Source organism: Hibiscus syriacus, unplaced genomic scaffold, assembly GCF_006381635.1.
Source record: "Hibiscus syriacus cultivar Baekdansim isolate YM2019G1 unplaced genomic scaffold, ASM638163v2 tig00109925_pilon, whole genome shotgun sequence".
NCBI classification, from domain to species: domain Eukaryota; kingdom Viridiplantae; phylum Streptophyta; class Magnoliopsida; order Malvales; family Malvaceae; genus Hibiscus; species Hibiscus syriacus.
This window is the reverse complement of record NW_024062531.1, coordinates 172,869-198,734: the sequence shown is the minus strand read 5'-3', so window position 1 is coordinate 198,734 and position 25,866 is coordinate 172,869. Positions and strand designations below refer to the sequence as shown.

Here is a 25,866-nt window from a genome sequence, read left to right as displayed (position 1 = left end):
TGGTAAAATTGTTAAAGTCGTAGATTGAATGCTGTAGTTGACAATACTTAACGTTCTGACAATTTGAATATAGGTTGTTGGAGACTGGGATCGATCGCGAGTATTAAATGATCTCGTAAGCCACAATCAAAATGAACGAAGACAGGAGATAACAAAAGCCGCAATATTACATAAGAATAACAAAAGGATGCAATGATGTAAATGTCGAGTTAATTTTGTATAAGATTTATAATTTTGTATACGATTTATAATTTGTATACGATTTATATTTTTTATGTGAATATAATTATGAATGAGATGAGAAAGTTAGCAGTATGTTGTTGTACATGTTTCTTATACACATTAAGGGTCATGTCGATACTAATATAGTTTGTGTCGATATTTTTTTTTCCAGAATGAATTTTTACAAGGTGCATCAATAAAGTGTCGATCCATATATAAAAAAGTGTCGATCCCAAAATCATCGAACCCAAAAGTATAATGTAATATGTAATTTTTTAATCTAACCGGTACAATTATACCGGTTTTATGAGAGAATAAGTCTAATAATGTGTCGACACTAATATAGTTTGTGTCGATATTTTTTTCCAGAATGAATTTTTACAAGGTGCATCAATAAAGTGTCGATCCATATATAAAAAAGTGTCGATCCCAAAATCATCGAACCCAAAAGTATAATGTAATATGTAATTTTTTAATCTAACCGGTACAATTATACCGGTTTTATGAGAGAATAAGTCTAAATAATGTGTCGACACTAATATAGTTTGTGTCGATATTTTTTTCCCAGAATGAATTAAAAACAAGGTGCACCCATAAAGTGTCGATCCATATATAAAAAAGTGTCGATCCCAAAATCATCGAACCCAAAAGTATAATGTAATATGTAATTTTAATCTAACCGGTACAATTATACCGATTTTATGAGAGAATAAGTCTAAATAATGTGTCGACACTAATAGTTTGTGTCGATATTTTTTTCCCAGAATGAATTAAAAACAAGGTGCACCCATAAAGTGTCGATCCATATATAAAAAAGTGTCGATCCCAAAATCATCGAACCCAAAAGTATAATGTAATATGTAATTTTTTAATCTAACCGGTACAATTATACCGGTTTTATGAGAGAATAAGTCTAATAATGTGTCGACACTATATAGTTTGTGTCGATATTTTTTTCCCAGAATGAATTAAAAACAAGGTGCACCCATAAAGTGTCGATCCATATAAAAAAGTGTCGATCCCAAAATCATCGAACCCAAAGTATAATGTAATATGTAATTTTTTAATCTAACCGGTACAATTATACCGGTTTTATGAGAGAATAAGTCTAAATAATGTGTCGACACTAATATAGTTTGTGTCGATATTTTTTTTCCAGAATGAATTTTTACAAGGTGCATCAATAAAGTGTCGATCCATATATAAAAAGTGTCGATCCCAAAATCATCGAACCCAAAAGTATAATGTAATATGTAATTTTTCAATCTAACCGGTACAATTATACCGGTTTTATGAGAGAATAAGTCTAAATAATGTGTCGACACTAATATAGTTTGTGTTTATATAGAAATACAATTACATATGTCCACATACCTTTGACGCTGCTTCCCATTCGAACGACAAAGCTCTAGGTATGACACAAATTTATTCATGCTTATGCGAATTTAATTTATTGTTAGTAAAATTGCACCTCATTAGTTTGATAATTGAAATTATTTATGTATGTCCTCAGAAAAAGGCGGAAACATACGAGAGTATTTGGAAAATTTGTTGAAGGCCTCTAATGTTCCGGACTTCGTTAGAAACAACCCTTTTTCATCGGATTAATTTTGTTTGTCGGTACATTATTTGAACATTCTTGTGTATTAAATTTTGGTGTGATTATATTGTATGTATTTTCATTAATTATTCCATATTTGCTTCTATGTGTACATATACATTTGAGTGAGTTTTAAGATATTAATTTAGTAATTATAGGCGTCTAATGATTAATTTTTTACGTTACGGTATATATTATTGTTAAATTAAAAATTCTTAATATTATTTATAAAATATCAACACAATCAACTAATTTTTTGTGCAAATGAAATTATTAATAATATTGTAGGTGGAAAACATGAAACATACTTAAAAAATATTGAAACATAAATTACATATCTTTAAAAAAGTTTCGATCCTTTTTATAAAAAGTATGGACACTTTCAACATATTATAATAAAATAGATAATTTTGTAATATAACCGGTATAAATACCGGTCTTATGCGCGAATAGGTCTACAACCTATATCGACACTTTTAATATTGTGTCGGTACTTTATGTCCATATTGGAAGAAAATTGTGTCGATATAATTTAAAAAAGTGTCGACATTTTACACATCGGAACCCATAATTATAATGTAATAGATAATTTTGTAATATAACCGGTAAATATACCGGTCTTATGCGCGAATAGGTCTACAACCTATATCGACACTTTTAATATTGTGTCGGTACTTTATGTCCATATTGGAAGAAAATTGTGTCGATATAATTTAAAAAAGTGTCGACATTTTACACATCGGAACCCATAATTATAATGTAATAGATAATTTTGTAATATAACCGGTATAAATATACCAGTCTTATGCGCGAATAGGTCTACAACCTATATCGACACTTTTTAATATTGTGTCGGTACTTTATGTCCATATTGGAAGAAAATTGTGTCGATATAATTTAAAAAAGTGTCGACATTTTACACATCGGAACCCATAATTATAATGTAATAGATAATTTTGTAATATAACCGGTATAAATATACCGGTCTTATGCGCGAATAGGTCTACAACCTATATCGACACTTTTGTCTACATCAGTATTATCCATGGCAAAAATTTTGTTGTGCAAGTTCAGTGCTCCAGGAGTTGATGGATATGTAAACGAAGGTTCATTTTGAACATGTTTCTGTAGTTAAAGGGTGGGTACAACATTAAATTCGCAGTACATATTTAGGTATGTACAATAACTACAAGTATATTATCATTTTAAATTCGCAGTACACTGTTAAAAAAATTGAAACATAAATTACATAAGTTTTAAAAAAAGTATCGATCCTTTTATAAAAAGTATGGACACTTTCAATATAATAGGTAAACATATGATGTAATAGGTAGCCCTTATATAATGTAATAGGTATCGTTTATATAATGTAATAGGTAATGGTTATATTGTAAAGTGTCTATCCTTTTTATAAAAGTGTCCATACTTTTTTCACTGTGGAAAACATTAATTTAAGGTTATCTTTTGAGTGAGTTTTAAGATATTAATTTAGTAATTATAGGCGTCTAATGATTTATTTTTTACGTTACGGTATATATTATTATTAAATTAAAATTCTAAATAATATTTTATAAAATATCAAACAATCAAATAATTTTTTGTGCAAATGAAATTATTAAATCATATTGTAGGTGGAAAACATGAACACTGTTAAAGTATCGATCCTTTTTATAAAAAGTATGGACACTTTCAATATAATATAATGTAATAGGTAAATTTGCAATGCTATCGGTATAAATATACTGGTTACTTATAAAATAGGTAAATATAAGCGCTACCTATTACATTATATAAGCGCTACCTAGTATGTTATTGTACTTTATAATATTTCCGGTTAAATAATATAACATAACCGGTCTAAATTTTAACCGGTCACTTGTTTAACCGGTCACGCCGTATATTAGCCGTTTTTTAGGCGCCGCACCGCAGAACGACCCCTTTTGAAGACATATAAAAGAAAGGCAGGAAAAAGAAAAGCACATAAATAGTCTGTTGATGTCGTCTCATTACCCAATCAAAACTCTGGGGTTTAGGGACTAATTGTACTTTAACAACGATATTACACAAAACGGTAATCATCGAAAAAAAATCCCACATCTTTCAAAACTGGTTCGATTTCACATATCTTCAAACTTTATGTGATTATCGTACACCAAAATCCAATAAAGAAGCTTAATCCTTTTGATTAATGCAACATTAGCAATAGTTAAACCCTTCAAGAAATATCAATTTCTATCAAATTATCATCTTCTCCATGAAAATCAACATCTCTCTTATTGAGTTCTATCTCAATCAACCCTTCTTTATCTTCCTCTTCCCATCGATAACCCATCTTCTCCGACGAATTCCATTTTCCGATCGCCGGAAAATCCATTTCCTCCTCCGATGAGCTATCCGAATCCGGGTCGTAAAGCGACAACGATGGGTACCTCTCGATGCCACGGGTCTGATCCAAATTCAAATTCGGATCCTTCCCCTCTTCTTCTCCTTCTTCGTATATAACTTCTAAAGGAGCTCTCACGTCCCATTCGACGAACGTTTCTTCGAAGCTCTGCATTATAAGGTCTGGGTCGTTTTCACATGTTGCCCATTTGAGCTCCACCGGTGCTTCTTCTTCTTCAAGCTCTTCGACTCTCGCCACGCTTCCTTTTTCTATTTTTCCCGTTTGGATTCTCTGTGATGCGCCGAGACGAAGGAGGGAAAGCAAGAGGGAAACTGTCAAAACGAGGACCGGAGAGAAAAGGAGGGAAAATCTATGGGGAAGAATCAAAATGGAAAGAGTGATGATGCAAGAGAAAAGTGGATTGTTGGTGATTGTTTTTGATGGAGAAACCATTGTAGTGACGATTTCAATCGATTTCATACAACCCCAAGATTAACTTCTCAAATTCTTCCATAAAAATGAAAATTATAGAAAATTCAATGGGGGAGGAGGTTTAAAAGTGTAAATTCTTTGTGAAGAGTGCGCGTGAAAATAAGGCATGGATGGGAATATAAGGAAAGTATTGGTGGGAATGTGCAATTACCGAGATGACCATTGTTCCTTAACCCATTATATATTGGGTAAAATTCACCAAAAGTCATTGAATCATATTTAAATGATCATTTTGATCATTAATTTTATAATAAGATTACAATCATTATTTGTAGTAATCGGACAAAGATCTTTTAATATCATTATTAAAAGATGATTAATGATATGTTTAAGATATTAAACATGAGTTAATACCATGTCCTCTTTGTCTTGTATAAACACGCAATAAATTTGAAAGATTTGGTTGATTATTTATTGGTGTTCAATGATTTAGTCGAGGCCTTTGGATCTTTAGTGTTAAAGTGAGGTTTATCATGCATAAATATCATAAAATTATTATATAAGTTTATTTTAATTTAAGTCTCATTATATATGTGAATCTATTTAAAATTATGTTAATCAATAATCAGTTGTTATAATTGGATGAAGTATTAGATTTCTTAAATAAAATAGGGTTTAAAGTTCAAACCCTGACATTTGTGAATACATTAAATAATAATTTTAGTAAAATTAGATATATTTCAACTATCAAATTGTTTTTAATGATTGATGTTGATTAATATAAATACATTAACTACAATTGTAAATCATTTATGCAATGTATTAATTCAGACTATATCAATATGGATGCATTAGTTGTAATTATAATTGTAACCTATATACATAAAAAAAAAATCAAAATATGGTTTGATTCATCGATGAATTATTAATAATTTTTTGTTGCAATGATAACATACAATACATTTTTTTAAATATAAATTCAAACTCTATAAATAATATTATTAATAAAACATAAAATTTTAACATAAATTATAAAATGAAAAACATCAATAACAAAAGAAATTAAAATTAATAGAAGTTGAAGCAATATATCAAAACAATTGTTGAACATATTGGTTTTGTGGGACTGTGATACATTCCCACAATTATTTCTTCCTTTCTCCCTCATTCATTCACCTTCTTGGTCGTCTTTGCTTTTCATTTCCCGTCATGGTTTGTTTTTCTTAATCTTTTTTCCTTTATCTGAAAGGGAAATTAAATTATATTACGGATAATGGTAAGAAAATAATTGCAAAACAAAAATACATAAATTATGCGGAAAATAAGAATACACTTTGCACTATAATGCTTTTACCAAATATTGAGAATGAGACTGGGCAACCACAAAGGAGTGGGATGGTCCAAGCTGTTGCCTTTAGCATCTGTTCCCTTGCCTTGCACATCTATAGATTGAAAAAGAGCCTTTAAGCATTAGTTAACTGGACCTGGACCAGCAGCACCACCAGTAGGCGTGGGTGTCTCTCCTGATAAATACCCCATCCATTTCTTTTGCTTACCATGCACGTGGTATGTGTTAAAAAGTAAGGTATTCCCAAAAGCATTGCCTTGGAGAAAACCAAACTTGGTGGAAAATACTTATCAAACCCACCTTTTTATTTTGATCAACTTTCTCTTCGTGTTGTTATTTCTAAAATTTTGATACTTGAACTGATTGAGTGTTAGTTCGATTGATATCGTTACTCTTATATATTCTTAGAGATTACAAGTTCATTTAAATGCATAATGGCCCTTCGGATTGAATATTGTTAATTTATTATTCATATCTGCTTTCTTTTTAGTATCAAATCTCAGGAACCTAACTCTATCTCCTACTAAAGTTTAGGGTCTACCTGGCTTGACTTCAAAGAAAAAATAATGCAGGGTTATGATTGAAAGTGGAAAACAAAATATGAATTTGCAGCCTTGAGTTACTTTCTCTTCTCACCCTTTTTAGTGAAATATTCCGTTATTGATAAGGTCAAAAATCAAAATATCGTTTGATCACAAAGGGATTTTTGATAATTACTTTATGTGACCAATGCAAGCTTCCATACAAGACACACTTACATATTTGTGATGTTCATACATGTGTGCTTTCATTGTTGCTTGCTTGATCAATGCTTGTATTAACCTATATTGTATCATCTATGTTCTATTCTGTTCTTTGAAACCAACATACAAGTAGGCTTGGGCTCATAGTGCTTCGTTTAGACTAGGCTTAGGTTCTTCGTTGATTCAGTGGGTTCTGACATGATTTAAATTGGTCCATGGGGATCAGACTGAATTGGAAGGTAAAACAGGAAGACAGGTTTTTGGAGTTACGACCCAAAATTTAGGAGAAGACAAATTATCTTACGCTTAAAGATCAAATAGATTCCACAAAACCATGCCTGGAAAAACACGCATCAATCAATGGAATCTGCATCTTCTTTTGTAACTTCATTATACAGAAAGAGCTGATCAAAGGTCACCCCTTTGCTTGTTTTATTCTCATCTTCCAAACACTTTCTATCATATGAATCTGAGGAATCTAACGTGTACATACACCAGACATGCTATTTACCCTTTTGTATGTGTATGTGTCAAGCAAACAATGATATTGATATATCAGCCAGTTTCTTCTTGTCAATTGACCTGTGAGTCCGCCATTGCATTGGTGCATTTGGAGCTTCGACGCCGTCGAATTCCGAATCGAGCAATGTTCTAAAAGCCTTCACCTTTGTTGGTGTGCTATAGGCAAAATGCAACTTCTTTGCAATCACAGTCTGCAAAACATTGTCAAAAATCAAAATCAAGCAAGAATTTTGTGTATAATCAGAATTAAACCATGCATTAATGTACTCACAGCTTCTCTGATTGATTTAGACACATTAAAACAGTTGCTTCAAATCATCATAATCCACACCACAAATAACCCTAATCTGAAAAAAAAAACAGAAACAAAAAGGGGTAAAAAATTTATCCCAATCACCAACCAGATTCCATAAATAGAAACTTTGGGGGGGGGGGGGTTTCAGTGCTTACGAGAACATCTTGTGGAAGCGATTCAATGGCTGCTTTTCGATTATAATCATCAATCATCATCGTTCTTTCACTGCATTGCCTTTTTAATGCGGTCGAAGTATCGAGAGGAAAAGATCCAACCCTTTTCCTCCCCAATCCGTGTGAGTATCTAACGAACCCAAACCCTAAATCTTCTTCTTCGTCCATAGTAACGTGGTCCAACTTCAGTGACGAACGACGGCATAACCTGTACGAACTGGATTCCATAACTAGAAAACTCCGAAACTCTTTTAATAATCTGAATTGAACTCAGGGTAAAGTGACTCAGACTGTAGTTTTCACTCGGAAACTGAATCCATAAAGGGAATAAAATCTAAAAACAGCTTCTTACACTCCTTAGATCTCAAAACCCAAAGAAAATTCTTTTAGAGAAACACGCACAAAACAGAAACTAAACCCGGGCCAGTAAAAAAGGGTAAAGTATACAAATGGTCATTAATGTTTGTGTAATTTTTCGTTTTTCCTACATAAATTTCAAAAACAACAAATTGGGTGGCACATTAAACCACCTGACTTAGCATGTTTGACCATGCAGGACACTCTTTGACCGACCGTTCTTCTTCTTCTTTTTTTCTTTGCATTCAAATTGCTCATATGTAAATCTATCAACCGGAGATTATAACTGAAATTCCCAAGGCATTCCAGAATAGTTCCACTCATACTACTTTTGGACAGGTCCAAAATTAGAAGTACAGTCAAATTGCAAACAGAAGAAGAGATAATTCCTGTCAATTTATTATATGAAATTAACAACCCACTCAACTGTCGTATATCTGGAATTTGAAGATTCGAGCAAGTTGATAGAATTGACCCTTCAAGCAAATTGGAACGAAGGTCGAGAAGTTCCCTTTTTTTTTCATGGAAATTGCTCCAAAGTGGTGAGAGAGTTATGAGAAAGGTTCAACACTTGCAGTGCTTCCCACCCTTGAGCCCCCCATTTAGAAATTCCACCAGAAATCATGTTCTTGGAAAGATCTAAAACCTCTAACTTCGAGGTTCTAAAGAAATTCGGGTACCGACTTGCGCTACAAGAGGATAACAACACAGTTGCAAGACGGGGGAAGGAATGGTTCACATCATTACCGCTTGTGCTTAATGATAGCAAACTATTTTTGGAAAGATTAAGAAACTGAAGAGTAGTGAGTTTCGAAAGCATATCTGACTCGATGACACCATTCAAGTGACAAACGAAGTGAAGTAAGATTGACAAAATAAAAAATAGAATGGGGTAGTGGACCATGAAAGTCATTAGAACTCATATGAACATGTTGGACAGAACTAGGTATCTGAATTCGGTTTATGGGACCGGCTAGTTTGTTATGACCGAGGTCTAAATCTAGCAGAGATGGCAGAGTAAACAGCCAACCACTCAAATTGCAGCGAAAAATTCTCAAGGAAGTTAATTTGATAAGGTTTCCAAAAACATCTGGAATCTTTCCTTCAAACAAATTTTCAGATAAAATGTATGGAAGCCATTCGAGTGAGATTTATGAATGGTGATGGAATCAACCCTCTAAAACCACCACAATAAGAAAGGTCTAACGACTCCAGTTTGTCTTAGGGAGATAACCTTTGAGACTGAAACCTATAAGTTTGAGGTTTGGAAGCTGAAAAGCTTGAGATGGAAATTCCCCATGTAATTCAGAGCTCAAATGTTGTAGTGATGAAGTTGAGTTCAGAATGGAAGTGATTGCAACGTCAAAATATCTACACAATCAAGCATAAGGTATCTTAATTTGGTTAAATTTGTTGCAAGCATGTCAAAACCTCAGCCATAAATGTTAAGTTGGAAAAAGAATAAGAGGAAAGATCAAGTGAAACCGAACTCGACAGGAGACTGATTTGACTTGGGATTTGACCAAAGAAGTTAGAAAAAGAGAGATTAAGATGAGTTAAACGAATTCCATATAATTTTCCTCCAATTTATATAATAAGTTATACTTTTTTTAATATTTGTCATTTTCTCATAACAAATTTTACACGTACTGTCATAAATGATATAGATTCTAAAATATTTTTCAGTACATGCATTCTTCAAAAACAAATTCACTTATAATATTTTTAAATTTTATTGTTTTATTTTTTTAAGTTTTTAATCTTAAAACTTAAGTCAAATTTTAAATGGGATAAAATTTTTCTAAATTTAAATTGAATAAAATCGAGATAAAAAAGATATATTAATTGGGTCAGGTTAGATCAGCTGAAAAACAGGCCCTACCAACACACTGTCAACATTAGTTATAGACCAAGGATTAGAAATCAATTTTGAACCTGGGTTCGATTCCCCGCAACGTCGCTATTTTATTTTTGAACTTTTTAAGCTATTTCTTCTTTATTTTCTCTTTTTTCCCTCCCTAAACAAAATCAGCTAAAAACCCTTAAACCCCAAGCCGCTTTTCTCTCATTGTTAGTGTCTTCTTCGTAGTGATCCTAAACCCACTGGAGAAAATTTAATCGGAAAAGCTGCCTTAAGATTGTTTTTTAAGTAATGGAAACCGATGAACCGCCACGCGTGCTTCCCTTTCAACTTCAATTCGACAAACCAGTTGCCTCTCAGGTTTATTTCCATCACTTTTTACTATTTCATTTTCGTCTCTCTTTTTTAAATTTTTTAATTCGATCTTATCTAAATATCCATGATTACGCGTGTCCTTATTTTTCTTTTCCAATTACTTTTTGTTGATTAGATTAAATTTGCGGAATGGAATCCGGAGAAAGATTTGCTGGCTATGGTTACTGAGGACTCCAAGATTTTGCTGCATCGCTTCAACTGGCAAAGACTCTGGACAATTTTTCCTGGTAATTCATGGAAATTATTTTTTAAAATCAATATTGTTTTATTTTTATAATCTTTTGTATTTGACTCAAGTGCTTCGTTTGTTTCTATAATTATATTTATTGATTTGTTGCTTTACAGGAAGGTGCATTACATCCTTATGTTGGTGTCCGGATGGTAAAGCAATAGCAGTCGGGCTCGAGGATGGCACAATTTCATTGCATGATGTTGAAGTGAGTTTGTCTTTCAATTATTTAGTCAAATTTTAGGTTCTCTTGCTTGTTTTGGTTTCTCCCTCTTCATTGGGGATAATCATAATCATCAAATTTGTTCTTAATTCTCATCTATGTTTGGCATCTTCTTGAGGTTAGATTGTTGTTACACATGGTTATACAACAAAATCTGTTCATCTAACTGATATTTTGTATCTCTTGCAGAATGGAAAGCTGTTGAGAAGCTTAAAGTCTCATATTGTTGCTGTCGTGTCCCTTAACTGGGAGGAGGATGGACAAGTGATTAAAGTATGTCTTTGTCTTCTGGGTTGAAATATCTAATTATATTTTAAAAACACGACTTTTAAATATCTTGCACAAGATAAACTTTTCTTCATCTGTCAAGTTTTTTATCTTTCTTTGGGTTTATAGAAATATTTGACATTTTAACTTCCTGATAAGTCTCAAACGGCTTTTGTGATAGGATGATTCTGTTAACAATTCAACATATGAGGACCGAACTTCTCGTTTCTTCCCTCCTGCTCCAAGAGTTCCTCGGATGCCTGGATTGGTACCCGGGGATACCGGCTTCATGGATGATAGTGAAGATTCATTCCGTGAGCTTTCAAATTCCTCATACCAACGGTTTAACATTTTATGTAGCGGTGACAAAGATGGAAGCATATGCTTTAGTATATTTGGAATATTTCCGATAGGGAAAATAGTAAGCTACTTTTCGATCTTGAAAATTACTTTCTGGATTGTATTGATTAGCTGATTTACATTATTGACAGGAGTTTATTTTATGGCTTTGATACATCAAATTGATACCCTTCTGTCATTTTACTTATATTTTCATGGACATTGCAAAATCACTTGTATTTCTCTCCTAAAATACTAGGCATCCTGGATTATTATTCATGGTTCAGAGATAGACATATTTTTTCATGCACAAATTATATTTTGCTTATCTTTACATTTAATGCAGAACATAATCACCTCTATTTGTTTCTTCTAATCTGAACTATTTTGTACTTGAAATTATTTACCAGAACATACACAATTTGTCTATTCCTATTCCCTTTGCAACTGAGCCAACTACATACAGACTTTCAAATGCTTCAATTTCCAAGGTATGCACATCTTAGACTTTACTCTCTTTTTTTACTATTCTTTTATGCCTATAAACTGGACAACTTGTAAGGAAGTGGTTTTCTGGTTGAAAGATCATGCAACTGGGTAATTCATTCTAACTTATAGTAAAAGAATATTTCCCATACGAAAGTAAAACCTATTCAGTTTATTTCAGTGCTTGGTGCTTTGTTTACAGGTCAAGATGTAGTAGACTTATCTGGCATTCCTATTTTGTTATTAGGTTGCATTGTCAAAAGACCTTTGTCATCTGATAGTAATGTGTTCTGGAGAACTTAATCATGATGAGGTTGAATCAGCTGAGAGACAGCTGGATATGCATGGTTTTCATTGCTTACTGCTTGATACTTCTATCTTTTGGAAGAGGTAACTTCTGGAGAACCTGGGAATACCTGCAGTTTGTTTGTATATTTGTATATTTGTAGGTATCACGTTTTGCAGAGATAGATTTATCTTCAGTTAAGCTATTTTCAATGGAATTTAGTAGTATTTGCTCACAGTTTTAACAGTCACCAGTCTTTTATCTGAATTTGATAAATCATGAACATTCTTTATTCCTTGATCCTTTTCATGACCTGCTTTCTTATTGAAGGAAAAATGAACTCCATCAAGTTGCCCAACAAGCTTCTAACATTGAGGATTTAATTGAAGTTATTCGCACATCATTATCAGTAATGTCTAAGCAGTGGAAAGATGCCATGCACACTTTTCATGAGAAGTTTGATTCTCTGTCTAGGTTAATAATTGACCATGGTAACTTTCTGATTGGAGTACTAAAAATTTTAATTTTCCATTTCTGCCGCATATCCATATGTTTTTTTTTCTATCACATGCATGTAGGGCTGGACTCATCACCCCAAGAGGAGTTTCTGAGCCTCCTAGGTGGTGCCCGGACTAGTCCGCCAGTTCATCAGTTTCTAGTTAACTCTCTGGGTGAATTGGTAACTATGCATTATCTGATCATTTCTCTCCTTCTCCTAAGGAAATTAGCTTGCAAAATTTATACAATGGATTTCTTACTAAATAGGGAGTTAAGCGTGTGTCAAAGGTCGTTTGTGGTGCTGGAAAAGAGCTACAGCATGTTGTCCTTGATCATCTTCAGGTGCTTGGTTGAACTTTTCTCTGCAGTTCACACAATATTTACTTTGCAGAAGAATCTTTTACTTGCTAATTTTAAATCATATCATGGAACATATTATTGTTATTAGGTGGATTTCATGAGGTGCATAAATGAAAGTCAAGCTTTCAACTAAGAGTGTGGCATTTGTTATTTGCATATGAATTCTTATTTCTAGCTACCATTTTTTTGCCCAAACTATTTGTTTATAGCCCCTCTGATTAAATGCTTAATTCAGGGGTTTTGCTGTCTACATTCCTAATTTAATGAATATTAGTGATTTTGTTGAATTACTATTAGTTTAGATGGTCACTCTTTAGGGCACGGATTTGTTAAAAAATCTATCGCTAAACATAATGTCCCCTTGTTGTACATGTACCTTTACTAAACCATGAGTGTAGCATTTTGTTGTACTGTGTATATACTATGTTTCACTGTGATGATCTATTTTACAATGAGGCCCCATTTACTTTTCAAAAAAAAAATGTTCTACTTTGAGTGCTTATCCTGATGTGATCCAGCTGAAAATAAATATACATTTTCCAGCCTGCTGCAGAAATTATTTGTTTCAGGATGGGAGAACTTAGAGGTCTTTCTAGATGGCGCACTCGTTTTCAGGGTATTGGCCTCGACGAGACTCTTATCAATAATGCAACAGAAAAATCTGGAATATTACTAGCACAAGTTGAGAGATTTATGAGGGTGCTTTCCTCTGTGGTACAGCAGGTGGTAAACCTTAATATTTGAAGTTCTTTTGGTCTTTCTTCCTTCATTCTCAATCCCCTCACCTGCCACACACTGAACGGAATGAAAATGGTCTATTTTCTTTCGTCTCCTCTGTTTGAGTTCTTATATCAGTCTTTGTTTCAGTTTTCAAACTTCTTTAATTGGTTGCTAAAGTGCATAAAGCTACTTATGCAAGAGCCAAGTGATCAGCTTCTACCCTATAACAGGTTTGTTTCTCCAATATCTTTCTATTTGCCACACTTGATTATCTTTAATTTTGTAGCCTCACATTTTGCTTTTGACAGCGAACTTCTTGTTATATTCTTGAAGTTCTTATATGATCAAGATCCTGTCAAGCCCTTTCTGGAGCTGTCTGAAGTTGATATCGAAACTGAAATGTAAGTTATCTTGTCAACCATCATAGGGTCTAATGGTGCATTTCAATTTATGTTACTTTGGTCTGTCATCAAACAAGATTAATGCATATTGCTTGTTGATTAAGCATACACATAATGTGTCACAGAGCGTGACTATTCATATATCATGCATCTATCTGTTCACAAACTATAGTGTCAGAACACACACCTTTACCTACAGGGAAAAAAGACTCCTTTTATAGATACAATTGTAATGATGCCGAATCTGCTGATTTAGGCTTTAACATGAAAAAAAATAACTTTAATTTTCTTATCAAAAAATAACTTTAATTTTGTACTTTTCAAGCTGCCTACAGAGAATAATTCTCCTTCAACGAGTGTTAGTGTGAATTTAACTGTATCTACATCTGGCATGCACCTCTGTTAAATTACTATTTATCTGATAGATTTTTTTTATGCATCAGTGTCATTGTTTATCCTTAAAAGATTTTGCTGCTTTCTATCCTCCAGGGAAGCAGTGCAAAGAGTTAGAGAATTGGTTCATTTTGGAGGATTTTCTGATTGTGAATATCTAAGGAGGACATTAGCTGAAGAATTTAAACAGATGGAGTCTAGGTATCCTTTCCTTTTGCTTTCCATGGTCGATGTCTTCAATTGTTCAGAGATTTTATCATTGTTAGAGGCATGCATTAATTTATCCTTCCATCTTCATTCCATATGTATTGCCTTTTGAGTTTTGATTATACTTCAAACTGTAATTTGCATTATCAATGGTTGTGCAATTTCAGTTTCAAGGAGGCTTTCCTGATGCCTTTTACTACAATTTCAAGGAAGATGGTTTGTAAGGATGTGCTACCACTGTTTGCTCTACCATCTTCACCTGCATCTGTATCTTTCATGATCCCCATGTCTGTAACGTACTACAAGGTATTCTCTGCCCGCCCTTTTGTCCTCTTAGAATCTCTAATTGTGGTCGTACATTTATTGTTTTCTATATATGTTGCAAATGCTATACATTTCATATTGTTATCCTTAATGTCGGTACCAGTCTGGTTTTCATATCTTTTGGAATACTTATTCGTCCGCATTGTGACGTTTTATCTTTTTCTCTGTAGGGTGCCTCCACTGCTATCTCATCTTATCAGACTCCTGAACACGGGTTTATCGATTATATTTCTTTCCAAATCCATGGTGACTCTTCCTCAAATATCATTAATTGTATAGGTATATCAAGAGGATTCATGCATAGTTTGAGCAATCGTATTGAGGAATCTGCGTCTTTGGAAGCTATTTTGTTGTCGGTTCCTGATGGTTATCACTGTGTGGATCTAGCGTTATATAAGGTGAAAATTACCTTTTAGTTTAGAACCTCTCTCTGTCACTGAAATTCGTTTTTCCTGTTAAACTATCTTTTTCAATTATTCAACCTTCGCATTTTTATCACGAGTCTTTTTGGGATGTTTCTAACTTGATTCCCCCTTTTTTAATTAAAATTTCCAATTACAGGATGGTCAAATCGTTTTGCTATTGAATGAAACTGCTGATGCTTCCGAAAGCTCTGGAGAATCTTGTATGATGATCGTCCAAGCTAATGAACTCCCATTTGTGTCCATTCCAAGATCCAGTTGTGTAAACACCTGGAACCTAGATCAGCTAAAGGTAAATTGTTTATTTTGGCAGATTGTACCACACTTTGTACGACCTGCAATTCGATTGTTTCTGCTGCTCGATATCACTATGAAATTACTACATATTTTTACATGCATGCGAACTCGGTTATTAGTTACCCGACTATTCAAATGAATTCAATAACATTGCGAACTCAGATAGATTTGTAGCCTTTACATGTTTTGATTACCTCAGTCTTAACTTTATGAACTAAAAAACTTTACCCTACTTACCTTCTTCATTATCTCGTATTCATCACCGTCTCTTTCATCGATAACAACCGTTGTTCTTGTCATTTATGCTAGAGCATATCGATTTTAGTTTAAGTTCCGATGCTGAAGTACTTGTCGGAAACTATATCTATGTGCATGTATAGGACTCGATTATGCACCTACAACTGGAGAATGAAAAGGTTCGAAATATCTCACACTCCGTAGTCGCTCCTCTGGCAGTTAGTGGTAAGTTTTCGAATTAACACATCCTACTACCGTCCTATATCTCAACCCGGTTGGATTGTACTATATCATATACATATATATCCTGCTCGTATCTTCTCGTCTTTTATATTCGAATTTACTGTAACAGCATCGAGAGGTGTAGCTTGTGTTTTTGCTGCAAGGAAGCGTGCCTTGGTCTACATACTGGATGAAGATGAAGATGATGTTTCAGATACTGAATGACCGGTCCCTCTCTAACTGTTGTATTGTTTGTTAAACTATATTATGTTGATTTTCAGATTAGGGTGTAAAACTCGTTTAAGGGAGGGATGTATTTATAGCAGTGTATTTATAGCAGTGTAAAAGGATATTTTAATAGTTTAACTGTAGATTTTATCAATATCATTATATGTATTATGCATGTAATTTTTTTAATCAATTTAATCTCTCTATGATATTGAGTCGGAGTAACGTATTTATTAATATATTTAAAGATTAAAATTTATATTTTTGTTTTGATCACCTAATTGTTTTTTTTTAAATCATTCTTAGTGTTACGATTTGTTTTATTTTGTTATCATGTTGTTAAGTTTGATTATTGACTAAATAGAAATTGTGATGTGACACGGTATAATAATAGTTTTAGTCTCAAAATTTACATATTCTATTGAATTGATCTTAATTGGATATAATTTAATAAATCTTTAATATTTAAAAATCTTATTAGTTCGGTTCTCATTTTAATTTGATATGATTTAATAATATTTTTTTTAAATATCCAGGATTTATTGAATTGTTTAGAATTGTGATAAATTTAATAGAATGTGCAAGTTTTGGGACTAAAATTATTATTATATAATATTACATTATCATTTTTGTTAAGTAAATGGTCAAATTTAATGATAAGATATTAAAATAGAAATAAAATATAATATTAAGTATGATTTTAAGAAAAAAATAATTTAATAATCAAAACATAGGATAGAAATAAAATGTAACATTAAGGATGATTTTTAAGAAAAAATAGAGGATATTTAGACAAGTCATTATCCTCCTCTAATGTAAAGGAAGACAGAGGATATTTTAGGAAGAACGTGAAGTTATGTAATCCACATGTTGGATTTGGCAGGGTTCAACCCACAGGACAAGAAGAGTCGTTCTCTCCTCCAGTGTTATTTAATGGAAAAAGCAGAGAGCGAGGAATGGAACAGAGAAACTGGCAGATCCTAATATATTCGTGCAGGGACCATACGATCTGATATGATATCCAGCATATATGATAATAATGCATTGCACATACATAAAATACATTATTTCTTTTGTAAGCCCCTGAAACTGACAATTCAATCAGATTCCTCCCATGTGCCATTATTATAACACCGAGAAAACGTTCTACCCTAAAATTAAAACACATCTCCAATATGTTTATGCCATACTTTGTAATTTGGGCCATGAATTATTTTATGTCCATTTTAGTCCCTAAACTCGGTAGCGCTTCTCATTTTTTGTCATTTCAGTGGTGTCAATCTAACATTGTGACACATGACAATTCAAAAGACCACATCATCAAAATGATAAAAGTTTTAAGTTTAAGGACTAAATTGAAAAAAGTTACTAAATTTAAGGACTAATAATTACTTTATCGTTTACTTTTTAAGGGCAAATTGTAATGAACGTCTCTATATTATGTGTTTTCACAGGATTTAGTACCTCTATTATTATTTAATCTTTTAACTTTTTGGATTAATTTTATCAAATAATTTGATAACACCACGATGATGTGTCAGAAAATTGGTCTTAAGATTGAAAATAAATGCTTCAATAAAGGGACTAAATCCATAAAAATACATAGTACAAGGACCTTCTCCAGAATACGACACTTTTTATGTTACATTTAAACGGAATAGAAATACATCTATTACTACATTTCACGTCTCCTCTGCTAAGACGCCACCTAAAAACACTAGCTATGGTGGATGATTACTGTACCGAGAAATGTTGTGGCAGTTTTGTTACGATGACTCCTAACCATAAAAATGAATCGAGCTTGAACGAACGAGTTTTCGTGCATTATCGGACCTGAGATGCGAGGAACTGAAGCATGATTCTAACATCATATCCAACCAGCTTTGCCTACGGATCATCCAACTCGACGAGGTGCGCCCGCCTTTCGGCCACCTTTTGCCGAGTGAAAATGCCCCATCTAAGGGCTGCTTTGAGCTTCAGCCACCCCACCACGGCTTTCCCCGACGAACTCAAAGCATCGCTGTTGAAACCGTAATTCACATATGAGTTCGGCATGTGTGTCGATGCATAAGGATAACCATCTTCAGACGGATTGAATGTAGCATGGCCAGGGTTTCCCAAGTTAAAGATACGTAGCAGATGCTGCATTTCCTCATTTTCGACCATCTCGTTACTTCTCATTCCGATCTCCTCCTCCGACAAGAAATCATCTAGAGCCGGTGGCTTGTATGTCGGAATGTTAGACGTGGCGACTCCGTGGAAACTCGGCATGGATGACTGAGATGGACCATGAGCTAGCTCATTATCATTTAACTGAGTCTGGGCATTGAGATGTACCATGGGAGCTTCATAATCTAAAGAGATAAACACAGTAAAAGAAATGCACATTATCACTTTAATGAACGATGTTATCAATTTGGACATAATCATACCTCCGACATTTAGACCGGAATCTATGGGAGGATACTCCGAAGGAACTGGAACCGACAGGCTCGGGGGAACCTGGTGCTGTTCAATTGAACTCGGATAACCTTGCAGATCCATCGGAACATTAGCTTGTGAAGCACCTCCATTATCGTCTTCGTTACTGCCTTGTAGAGATTTACCATCATACTCAATAACATGCATCCAATTTTCATAAGCCTTCTTTACCAAGGCATCCACATAAACCTGCAGAAGCATAACCAGTGGAAGTTTGGGTCAATCTGAGTTTCGGTTGTCGACTTTTTATAACTGAATTGGGGATGGATTGAATTCGTGTTCGGGTTAAGCGGATCGAGTTAAAGTTCTTTTTACCTTCTGATTGTCCGAAAGCGAATCGGCTGCATAGTATTGTCCATTTGCAATTAGGCCACTCAACTCATGGATATTGTTGAACACTATGCCAACATTCCTCACACAATCAGGGTAATAAACAAAGAGTTTCCCACTTAGAACACAAGTCCTTGCATGCTCCAACAAAACATCCCACATCTTGTTAGACATTCCACTCCCAAGAATCTACAAGAAATGTGTAAAAAAAACACATATACATGCCATAGAAAGAACAAAACATAATTTCGATTCGATCCTAATCCAAATAGTAACATTTTCGGGTTAGAGTACAATGACTAAATTTACAATTTACGTATACTGTAAGGACTAGAGGTAGAATCGAAATTCTTACATTTCTCAGTCTCTGTGAATCCCTAACCACAAGTCTTAGAAAATCTTCAACTGTGAAAATCCCAGCTTTGTTAAGCCTCTTGTGAAATGACCCATCTTTGCCGATCTTCTCCAATCTCCACACTTCATCATGTAGTGCTGGTGGATAATGTTTCTTGTATACTAAAAAGGGCAAATGATTCAGTGGCTCTCAAGTAACCAAAAGTTAAGCCTATTATCATCATCAAATAACTTCAAAGAACTTACATTCTCCTCGGTGGTCCTTGACTGTGAAGGCGTCCGTTTTCGCTTCGCGAACACGGACGCCTTCGCAAGAATCGGAAGCAACCTTTAGCCCGAGTCTGAATTTCCTGCTCCTTATCCAGCTCGAGTTATCGGTGAAAGTAAACTCTCCCAGTGTTCCCATACCATCCTTCAGAATCACCTGTTAGAATTTGTAATCGGAAAAATATAATTAATACAAGATCGACATAGAATAAATCATACACAAGAAAGACTCGATAGTCTAATATCATACCTGCAGATCACCGGTTAGTAGCGGCCTTTTCCCTTCACGCTCCTTCACGACATGGCTGTCGAATTCTTCTTGAGTCCAGTTATCGTCGTCTTCGTTGTTGAAATCGCCCTCGAGGACGACGACATCGAGTTTGGCCGAGGACTCTGGTCCACAAGTGACAACATGGCCGGTGTTTGCATCAATCAAGACAACGTGGATAGCACCACCTTGTTCTCCTTCCACTTTCCCTCCTGTAAATAGAGGGAGGGACAACCTTGATTTAAATTGCAGCTGCATATTTCTCCCATCATGGCCTTTTATCCGTTTAGGGGAAGAAGAAGGCCTGCATGCTGGCGTTAGTGTTATAATAACAACAATGAAAAAAATTTAGAAAAAAAAATCCAAAGGTCAAATTACAGTTTTGATCCTTTCAGTTTGCTTAAATTTAAGATTTTGTCATGATAGATCATATTATTACGTTAAAGAAACAATATTTTAAAGCAATGGTAAAAGTGAAGTTCATACTTAGGATTAAGCTTGGCAGGGCTTAGTTTTGCTAGAGCACGTTCCACTTCTTCACTGACCTGTGTGTCATATTGCAGAGACCAGAAGAGCGTTTATGAGTTTATATAGACCATAATAACTTATGTTATTGAATTCAAATTCAAGTGTCAAATATAAATATTACGATAATAAAGAGTCTAAACAGTACAGGTAACGATAATACCCTTGAAATGAGAAAATGAACTAAGTAAAGAGCTTCAAATAAAAAAAATCAGAATCTTACAACTCTACGAAGAATTGGCTCCAATGATGAACACAGTTTCTGCAGACTATCCACCTTTAAAGCTTCAACAATCACACTGCACACACCAACATTCAAAGCTTTAACGTTAACACGAGAAAAACAAACTTCTCGGGTCAAAAAGTATTCATCATGCATGTCTATCAGTAGTCGATATCATGGGATCTGTCATATAAGACTACTGAAGAGCCAGTAAAAAAGGGTTTTTCTTTTTTCAGTCTTCTGAGTCATGACCCGTCAGCTGACTCATCATCTTCCTGAGTCCTGTCGTGCAGACTCGTGCTGGGGTCATCAGTACGAGTCCAACTGCACCAACATCCATGCCACAGTTCATCTTGTTGGCATAATATTGTTGAAGTGATATGTATACACACAGAGACATATACACAAGCATATAATGTATACACATATTGTACGTATATATATGATGTAGAGAGTAGAATAAAGAGAGAAAAATACACCTAGCAAGAGCTGGACGTTTCCTATCAGGTCCTTCATCTCCAGAACTCGGGGAATCCAAACATCTCTTCTCTCTCGACGCCATACTTTTCGACCCTTCCACGTACCTCGTTTGCATTATTTCCAAACTCAACCTGTTTGGTTGCCGAGAAAAGCAAAAAAAAAAAATCAAAACCCTGAAATCAAAACTCGTACATAGAACTTTTCATTCCCCCAAAAAACCAATTTTTTTTATCTCTGTCACTTCCAAGAAGCACACTCCATTCTTTATTTATCCAACTAAAAAAGGAATCAAATTTCCTCTCTGTGTATCTGTTTTCTTCCCTTTGTTTCGTATAAGGAAGATGAAATGAAACAAAAGCAAAAGGTTAAAGATATTTGAAAAGAAAGTTTGGATTTTTGTGAAGAAAGAAGCTTCGTGGAAATGGGTGAGAATTTTCCTTCTTTGGATTGGTTTGTTTGTGTGCTCGTGTTTAATCAATTCCTCGTCTTTTTTACAGTAAAGGTCGATTCATTGAATTTGCGGCTGATAGATCCTGGTGACCGTATACGGTCCAAAACATATTTTAACACAAATTACATTTAAATAATTATATGTGTATTAATTAATTATTTTAAATCAAATATATGTTTAAAGACGTAGAATTTATACTAATCAAATGATTTCAGTAGTTAAGAGAATAGTTTTTATTCTTAGAGGCAAGGAGATTCGAACACGTTGTTTACAAAAGTTTTTTAACGTTAATTATCAAATTATTGATACTTATTTTAAATATATATTACATTATAATTACTCTAAATTAATTTAAAAAATATCGTATTTATGTCAACATGTGTCCTCGACACATATTATATATATATTTCTTCGTTTTAGACAAAATTTGATTTGAATATCACGTACACAAAAACACTCTAATGAAAATTGATACTATTAAGTATTTCCACAATACTTGAATAAAAATAGTTAATAATTTAAATTATTTAATAAGATTATTAAAATAAGAGAATCAAATTATATAGAATTAATATACGCATTAAATCTATTAAAATAATCCAAACCTTAGTTTGACTTTTTAATTAATGAATTAATTCCAATATTATTATTTAGACGGACATAGAATTTGATGTTAAGAGATAAATTTCTAAAATTTTAAAAAGGGACAAATTTATAAATTTCAAAGAGAGTCATAAACAAATTTTCAATAAAAAGTATGTAGAAAAAAATGTAAAATATATGATAACTTTAAATTTTCAATGGGCGACTACACAATTATTCATGCATTATCTTTAACGTACACCTCTTAGTAGTAGGGTTAACTGGCTTTCCATGGATAATTGTTGGTCAAATTTTATCATTAGTTATAATATGATAAGCTATGGATTTAGTCTTCTACTTTAATTTGATTCATTTTAATCTTTATACTTTTAAAATTTTAAAATGTATATCATAAAACCAAACAATATAAGGACAATGTGATTAAATTATAAGGACTAAAAGTGATAAAATTAGATAATAAGAATTAACTATATAAAATGACTAATAATAAAATTTAACTATTATTATTTGGATCATGACCAAATTTCAAAATAAAACAATAAAAAAATATATACATAATTATAGTATAGAGATTAAACGAAAGTTTGTTTTATGTTTAAAGATGATGAGTCTATTACACAATTCGATGACATTAACGAGAAAGGACAGAGCGTTTTAACCCATGAAAATGTAGGGTAAACTGCATATTTAGTCATTGAATTGTAAAGTTGATTTTATTCTGACCATCAAATAAAAAAAATTTCAATTAGGTTACTAATACTTTATTTTGGTGTTAATCAAATCGTCAGCCGTTAATTGATTAATAATTATTGATATGGTAGTTTTTAAATTTATATAATTATATATTCAATCCTTATTATTTATATATTTTTATCAATTTGATCATAATTCTAAATAAATAAATTTGACCCTCTAAATCTACAAATTTGAAAACAATCATTTTATAATTATGTTAACCCATTAACTACAAATAACTTGATTGACAGTAAAATAAAATATTAATGATGAAACTCATAAAATATTTTATTCGGTATTTGATAACTAAATAGGTAATTTACCTAAAAATTCTTCTTCTTCTTGTATAGGGGTTTTTGTTGGTATTTTGGATGTCTCGACTTTTATGTGGAAGGAATGTACGTAACTATTGAAGGACAAAGAAAAATCAAGTCAGTGTCTTTAAATTAAGGATTAATAAAAATATTTAGATATTTTTCGTTGGTTAAACTAAAAAAAGAGTACATCAGGGACTACCGGTGTAATTTACGCTATTTTATATTATTGGACCGTAACCTTAAATCAATTATTGTGGCATAATTTTCAGTTCCAAACCATGAACTACTCAATAAAATATTGGATATTTTCCAAAAAAAATAGAATTGAGGGTTGACCAATTTTCAAAGACTGTCGTGAACACGTGCTTTAATGGAGCGTGGGAACCCTACAAATGTCATTAACAAAGATCCAAGTAAAGTTAGGTTTAACGCAAGGAGATTCGCACAGCTCAACACTCCGCGCATCTTAGGGCCGTGCAATAGTTTCGTAGTCCTCTCATCATCTCTGCCACGCTCCACGCTCCTTTTCTTTTTATATATACATTTCGTCTATTTGTTCATACTTTTTAAAAAGGATAAAAAATAGTCCCTAAACTTTGACAACTTTTTCAATTTTAATCCCTGAATATTTTGGTCCATATTGATCATTGAAATTAGATTTTAAATTTATTTTCAGTCATTTTAATGATGTGACATTATGAGTGTACTATAATTTGAGAGTACTACGCCATAAAAAATATTAAAATGGAAAAATATCAAGTTCATATATTAATATAGACCAAAGCAAAGTTTATGTACTAAATTGAGAAAATTGTAAATTTTAAAGATAAAAAAGTTGATTTATCCCTTTTTAAAACAGTTAAATCATGTTATTTTCATATTAGGTTTTTTTACTATGTATAAGTTGAAGATTTGTAATTGTATTCTAATTTTGTTAATTTTAGTTTATATAACTTTTGAGTTTTAATTTTTTTTAAATCATTAACAATATATTATACAAATACAATTATTTAAACTCAAGATTTTTACATACTTTACGGATGCAGTTATTTAAACTTGAGACTGTTACAAAAATATTAATTATGTAGTCATAGTCAGGGACGAATCCAGAACTAAATATTGACAGGGGTCAAACTATTAGAATATTTAAAAAAATATAAAGATTTATTATGTATTTAAACTCAAAATTCAACACGAATTAAGCGGCCTTAGGCTTGGTATTGAGTTGGTACGACATGAAAATCAAGGCTGCTGCTAAACCCATTTGGCTCATGGCTCTCTTTGGTCTGTTGTGGTCTATTTGGCTCGGTAGAAATGAGATGGTCTTCAACAATAAATGTTACAATGATGCACAGTTATTTGATATGGCCTTATTAAGTATAGGTTTTTGGTGTAAATGCAAATGGCCCCTCTCCACCCCCTTGGTGCTTGATTTTTGCAGGGTTCGGAATGCTATTGGCAATATGTAGCTGCAGGTTTTGTTTTTCTTGCGCTGTCCGCCTTTACTGGTTTGTTTGTTAGTGTGTTAGTTTTGTATTTGCAGCGTGTGTCCTGGCTCGTTGTGGTGTGGATGGTTTTGCGGGAATCCAGTTCCATGGGCCTCTATTCAGTTGAGTTTTATTCAGGGTATAATATTGTGGCTGTTGCTCGGTTGTGGCTGTCTGTTGATGCTTGAATGTTTGGGTTATTCGTTTTGGCTTGCTTACTGATCCAGGTAGTTGTTTTGGTGGATGGTTCTGTTAGATGTATGGTTTCCTTGCTCTGGATAGCACGTGTGCTTTGCTGTAGATTGTTTACATTTTGGGGCTTTTAGTGAGCTGCTTGGGGTGTTTCGTTGCTGCCAAGCTTTGCAGTAGGCGCAGGGTGTTACTGGCTCTCTGTTTTGGTCCGTGTGGTTAACGGGGCTGCTGTCTTGGAGTTGTTCTGGGCACCGCTTGTTGCAGCTATGGTGAGTTTTAGTCTAGATGCATTCCTTTTCGTCCATGGTGCAGCAGCTCTCGTGAGCTGCTTGGTCTGTTTATGGCAGCGGGGTTGGAAGTTGAGGTGGGTGGACTTGCTGCAGTGATTTTCTTGAGCTGTCTTGTTTTACTCATTGTAGTGGGCGGGTTAGTGGAAATTTCACTCTGATCATTGGGTTTTATAGGGAATTTGTACATACAACTAAGAAAAAACGTTACAAGTTTTATTATTGTTTTTCAATAAAAAATTATATAAAACATTATTATTTCTGTCTAAAACATTAATATTTTTTAACATTTCCGGTAAAATGTCCAATAATAACAAAACCGGTAGAAAAAAAATAATATTTTAGGTACTTTACCGGATATGTTAATAAAATCGGTAAAACGTCCAATAATAACAAAATCGTTAGAAATAATAATG

The 25,866-nt window shown here is 33.3% G+C and overlaps 3 protein-coding genes and 1 pseudogene across 4 annotated transcripts; 1 reads left to right on the top strand and 3 right to left on the bottom strand.

The window, feature by feature from the left end:
• Window positions 1-4,037: 4,037 nt before the first annotated feature.
• LOC120210520 lies at window positions 4,038-4,658 on the bottom strand. Its single transcript, XM_039209237.1, has one exon. It carries the CDS (start codon window positions 4,656-4,658, stop codon window positions 4,038-4,040), a length of 621 nt encoding a protein of 206 aa, XP_039065168.1.
• A 2,505-nt stretch (window positions 4,659-7,163) lies between these two features.
• LOC120210555 lies at window positions 7,164-8,111 on the bottom strand (annotated as a pseudogene).
• A 2,027-nt stretch (window positions 8,112-10,138) lies between these two features.
• Window positions 10,139-16,488, top strand: LOC120210549 (anaphase-promoting complex subunit 4-like). 2 transcript variants are annotated; one of them, XM_039209256.1, is made up of 19 exons: window positions 10,213-10,296; window positions 10,427-10,538; window positions 10,657-10,748; window positions 10,953-11,036; window positions 11,212-11,451; window positions 11,780-11,860; window positions 12,103-12,245; window positions 12,472-12,632; window positions 12,720-12,820; window positions 12,907-12,981; window positions 13,543-13,722; window positions 13,867-13,949; window positions 14,028-14,120; window positions 14,610-14,714; window positions 14,888-15,026; window positions 15,215-15,442; window positions 15,606-15,758; window positions 16,144-16,225; window positions 16,353-16,488. In XM_039209256.1, exons 1-19 carry the CDS (start codon window positions 10,228-10,230, stop codon window positions 16,445-16,447), a joined length of 2,316 nt encoding a protein of 771 aa, XP_039065187.1. In that variant the 5' UTR covers window positions 10,213-10,227; the 3' UTR covers window positions 16,448-16,488. The 2 variants fall into 2 exon arrangements, with proteins under 2 accessions (XP_039065186.1, XP_039065187.1); XM_039209255.1 differs by having other exon boundaries at window positions 10,139-10,296; window positions 12,472-12,820.
• Window positions 16,489-18,043: 1,555 nt separating this feature from the next.
• On the bottom strand, window positions 18,044-21,693 carry LOC120210551 (calmodulin-binding protein 60 D-like). Its single transcript, XM_039209257.1, has 9 exons — window positions 21,378-21,693; window positions 20,899-20,974; window positions 20,637-20,695; window positions 20,133-20,454; window positions 19,862-20,039; window positions 19,617-19,777; window positions 19,247-19,450; window positions 18,883-19,120; window positions 18,044-18,804 (listed from the first exon to the last, which is right to left on the bottom strand). The coding sequence occupies exons 1-9, from the start codon at window positions 21,491-21,493 to the stop codon at window positions 18,338-18,340; spliced, it is 1,821 nt and encodes a 606-aa protein (XP_039065188.1). The 5' UTR covers window positions 21,494-21,693; the 3' UTR covers window positions 18,044-18,337.
• Between the last annotated feature and the right edge of the window lie 4,173 nt (window positions 21,694-25,866).

Excerpts from the sequence above, each read along its gene's own strand:
- LOC120210520 (XM_039209237.1), bottom strand. The coding sequence starts at position 4,658 with ATGGTTTCTCCATCAAAAACAATCACCAACAATCCACTTTTCTCTTGC.
- LOC120210549 (XM_039209255.1), top strand. The coding sequence starts at position 10,228 with ATGGAAACCGATGAACCGCCACGCGTGCTTCCCTTTCAACTTCAATTC. Across the intron at positions 13,950-14,027 it reads CAGCTTCTACCCTATAACAG|CGAACTTCTTGTTATATTCT; the intron begins GTTTGTTTCTCC and ends TGCTTTTGACAG. Across the intron at positions 14,121-14,609 it reads GTTGATATCGAAACTGAAAT|GGAAGCAGTGCAAAGAGTTA; the intron begins GTAAGTTATCTT and ends TCTATCCTCCAG.
- LOC120210551 (XM_039209257.1), bottom strand. The coding sequence starts at position 21,493 with ATGCAAACGAGGTACGTGGAAGGGTCGAAAAGTATGGCGTCGAGAGAG. Across the intron at positions 20,696-20,898 it reads AGCCAATTCTTCGTAGAGTT|GTCAGTGAAGAAGTGGAACG; the intron begins GTAAGATTCTGA and ends TATGACACACAG. Across the intron at positions 20,040-20,132 it reads TACTAACCGGTGATCTGCAG|GTGATTCTGAAGGATGGTAT; the intron begins GTATGATATTAG and ends AAATTCTAACAG.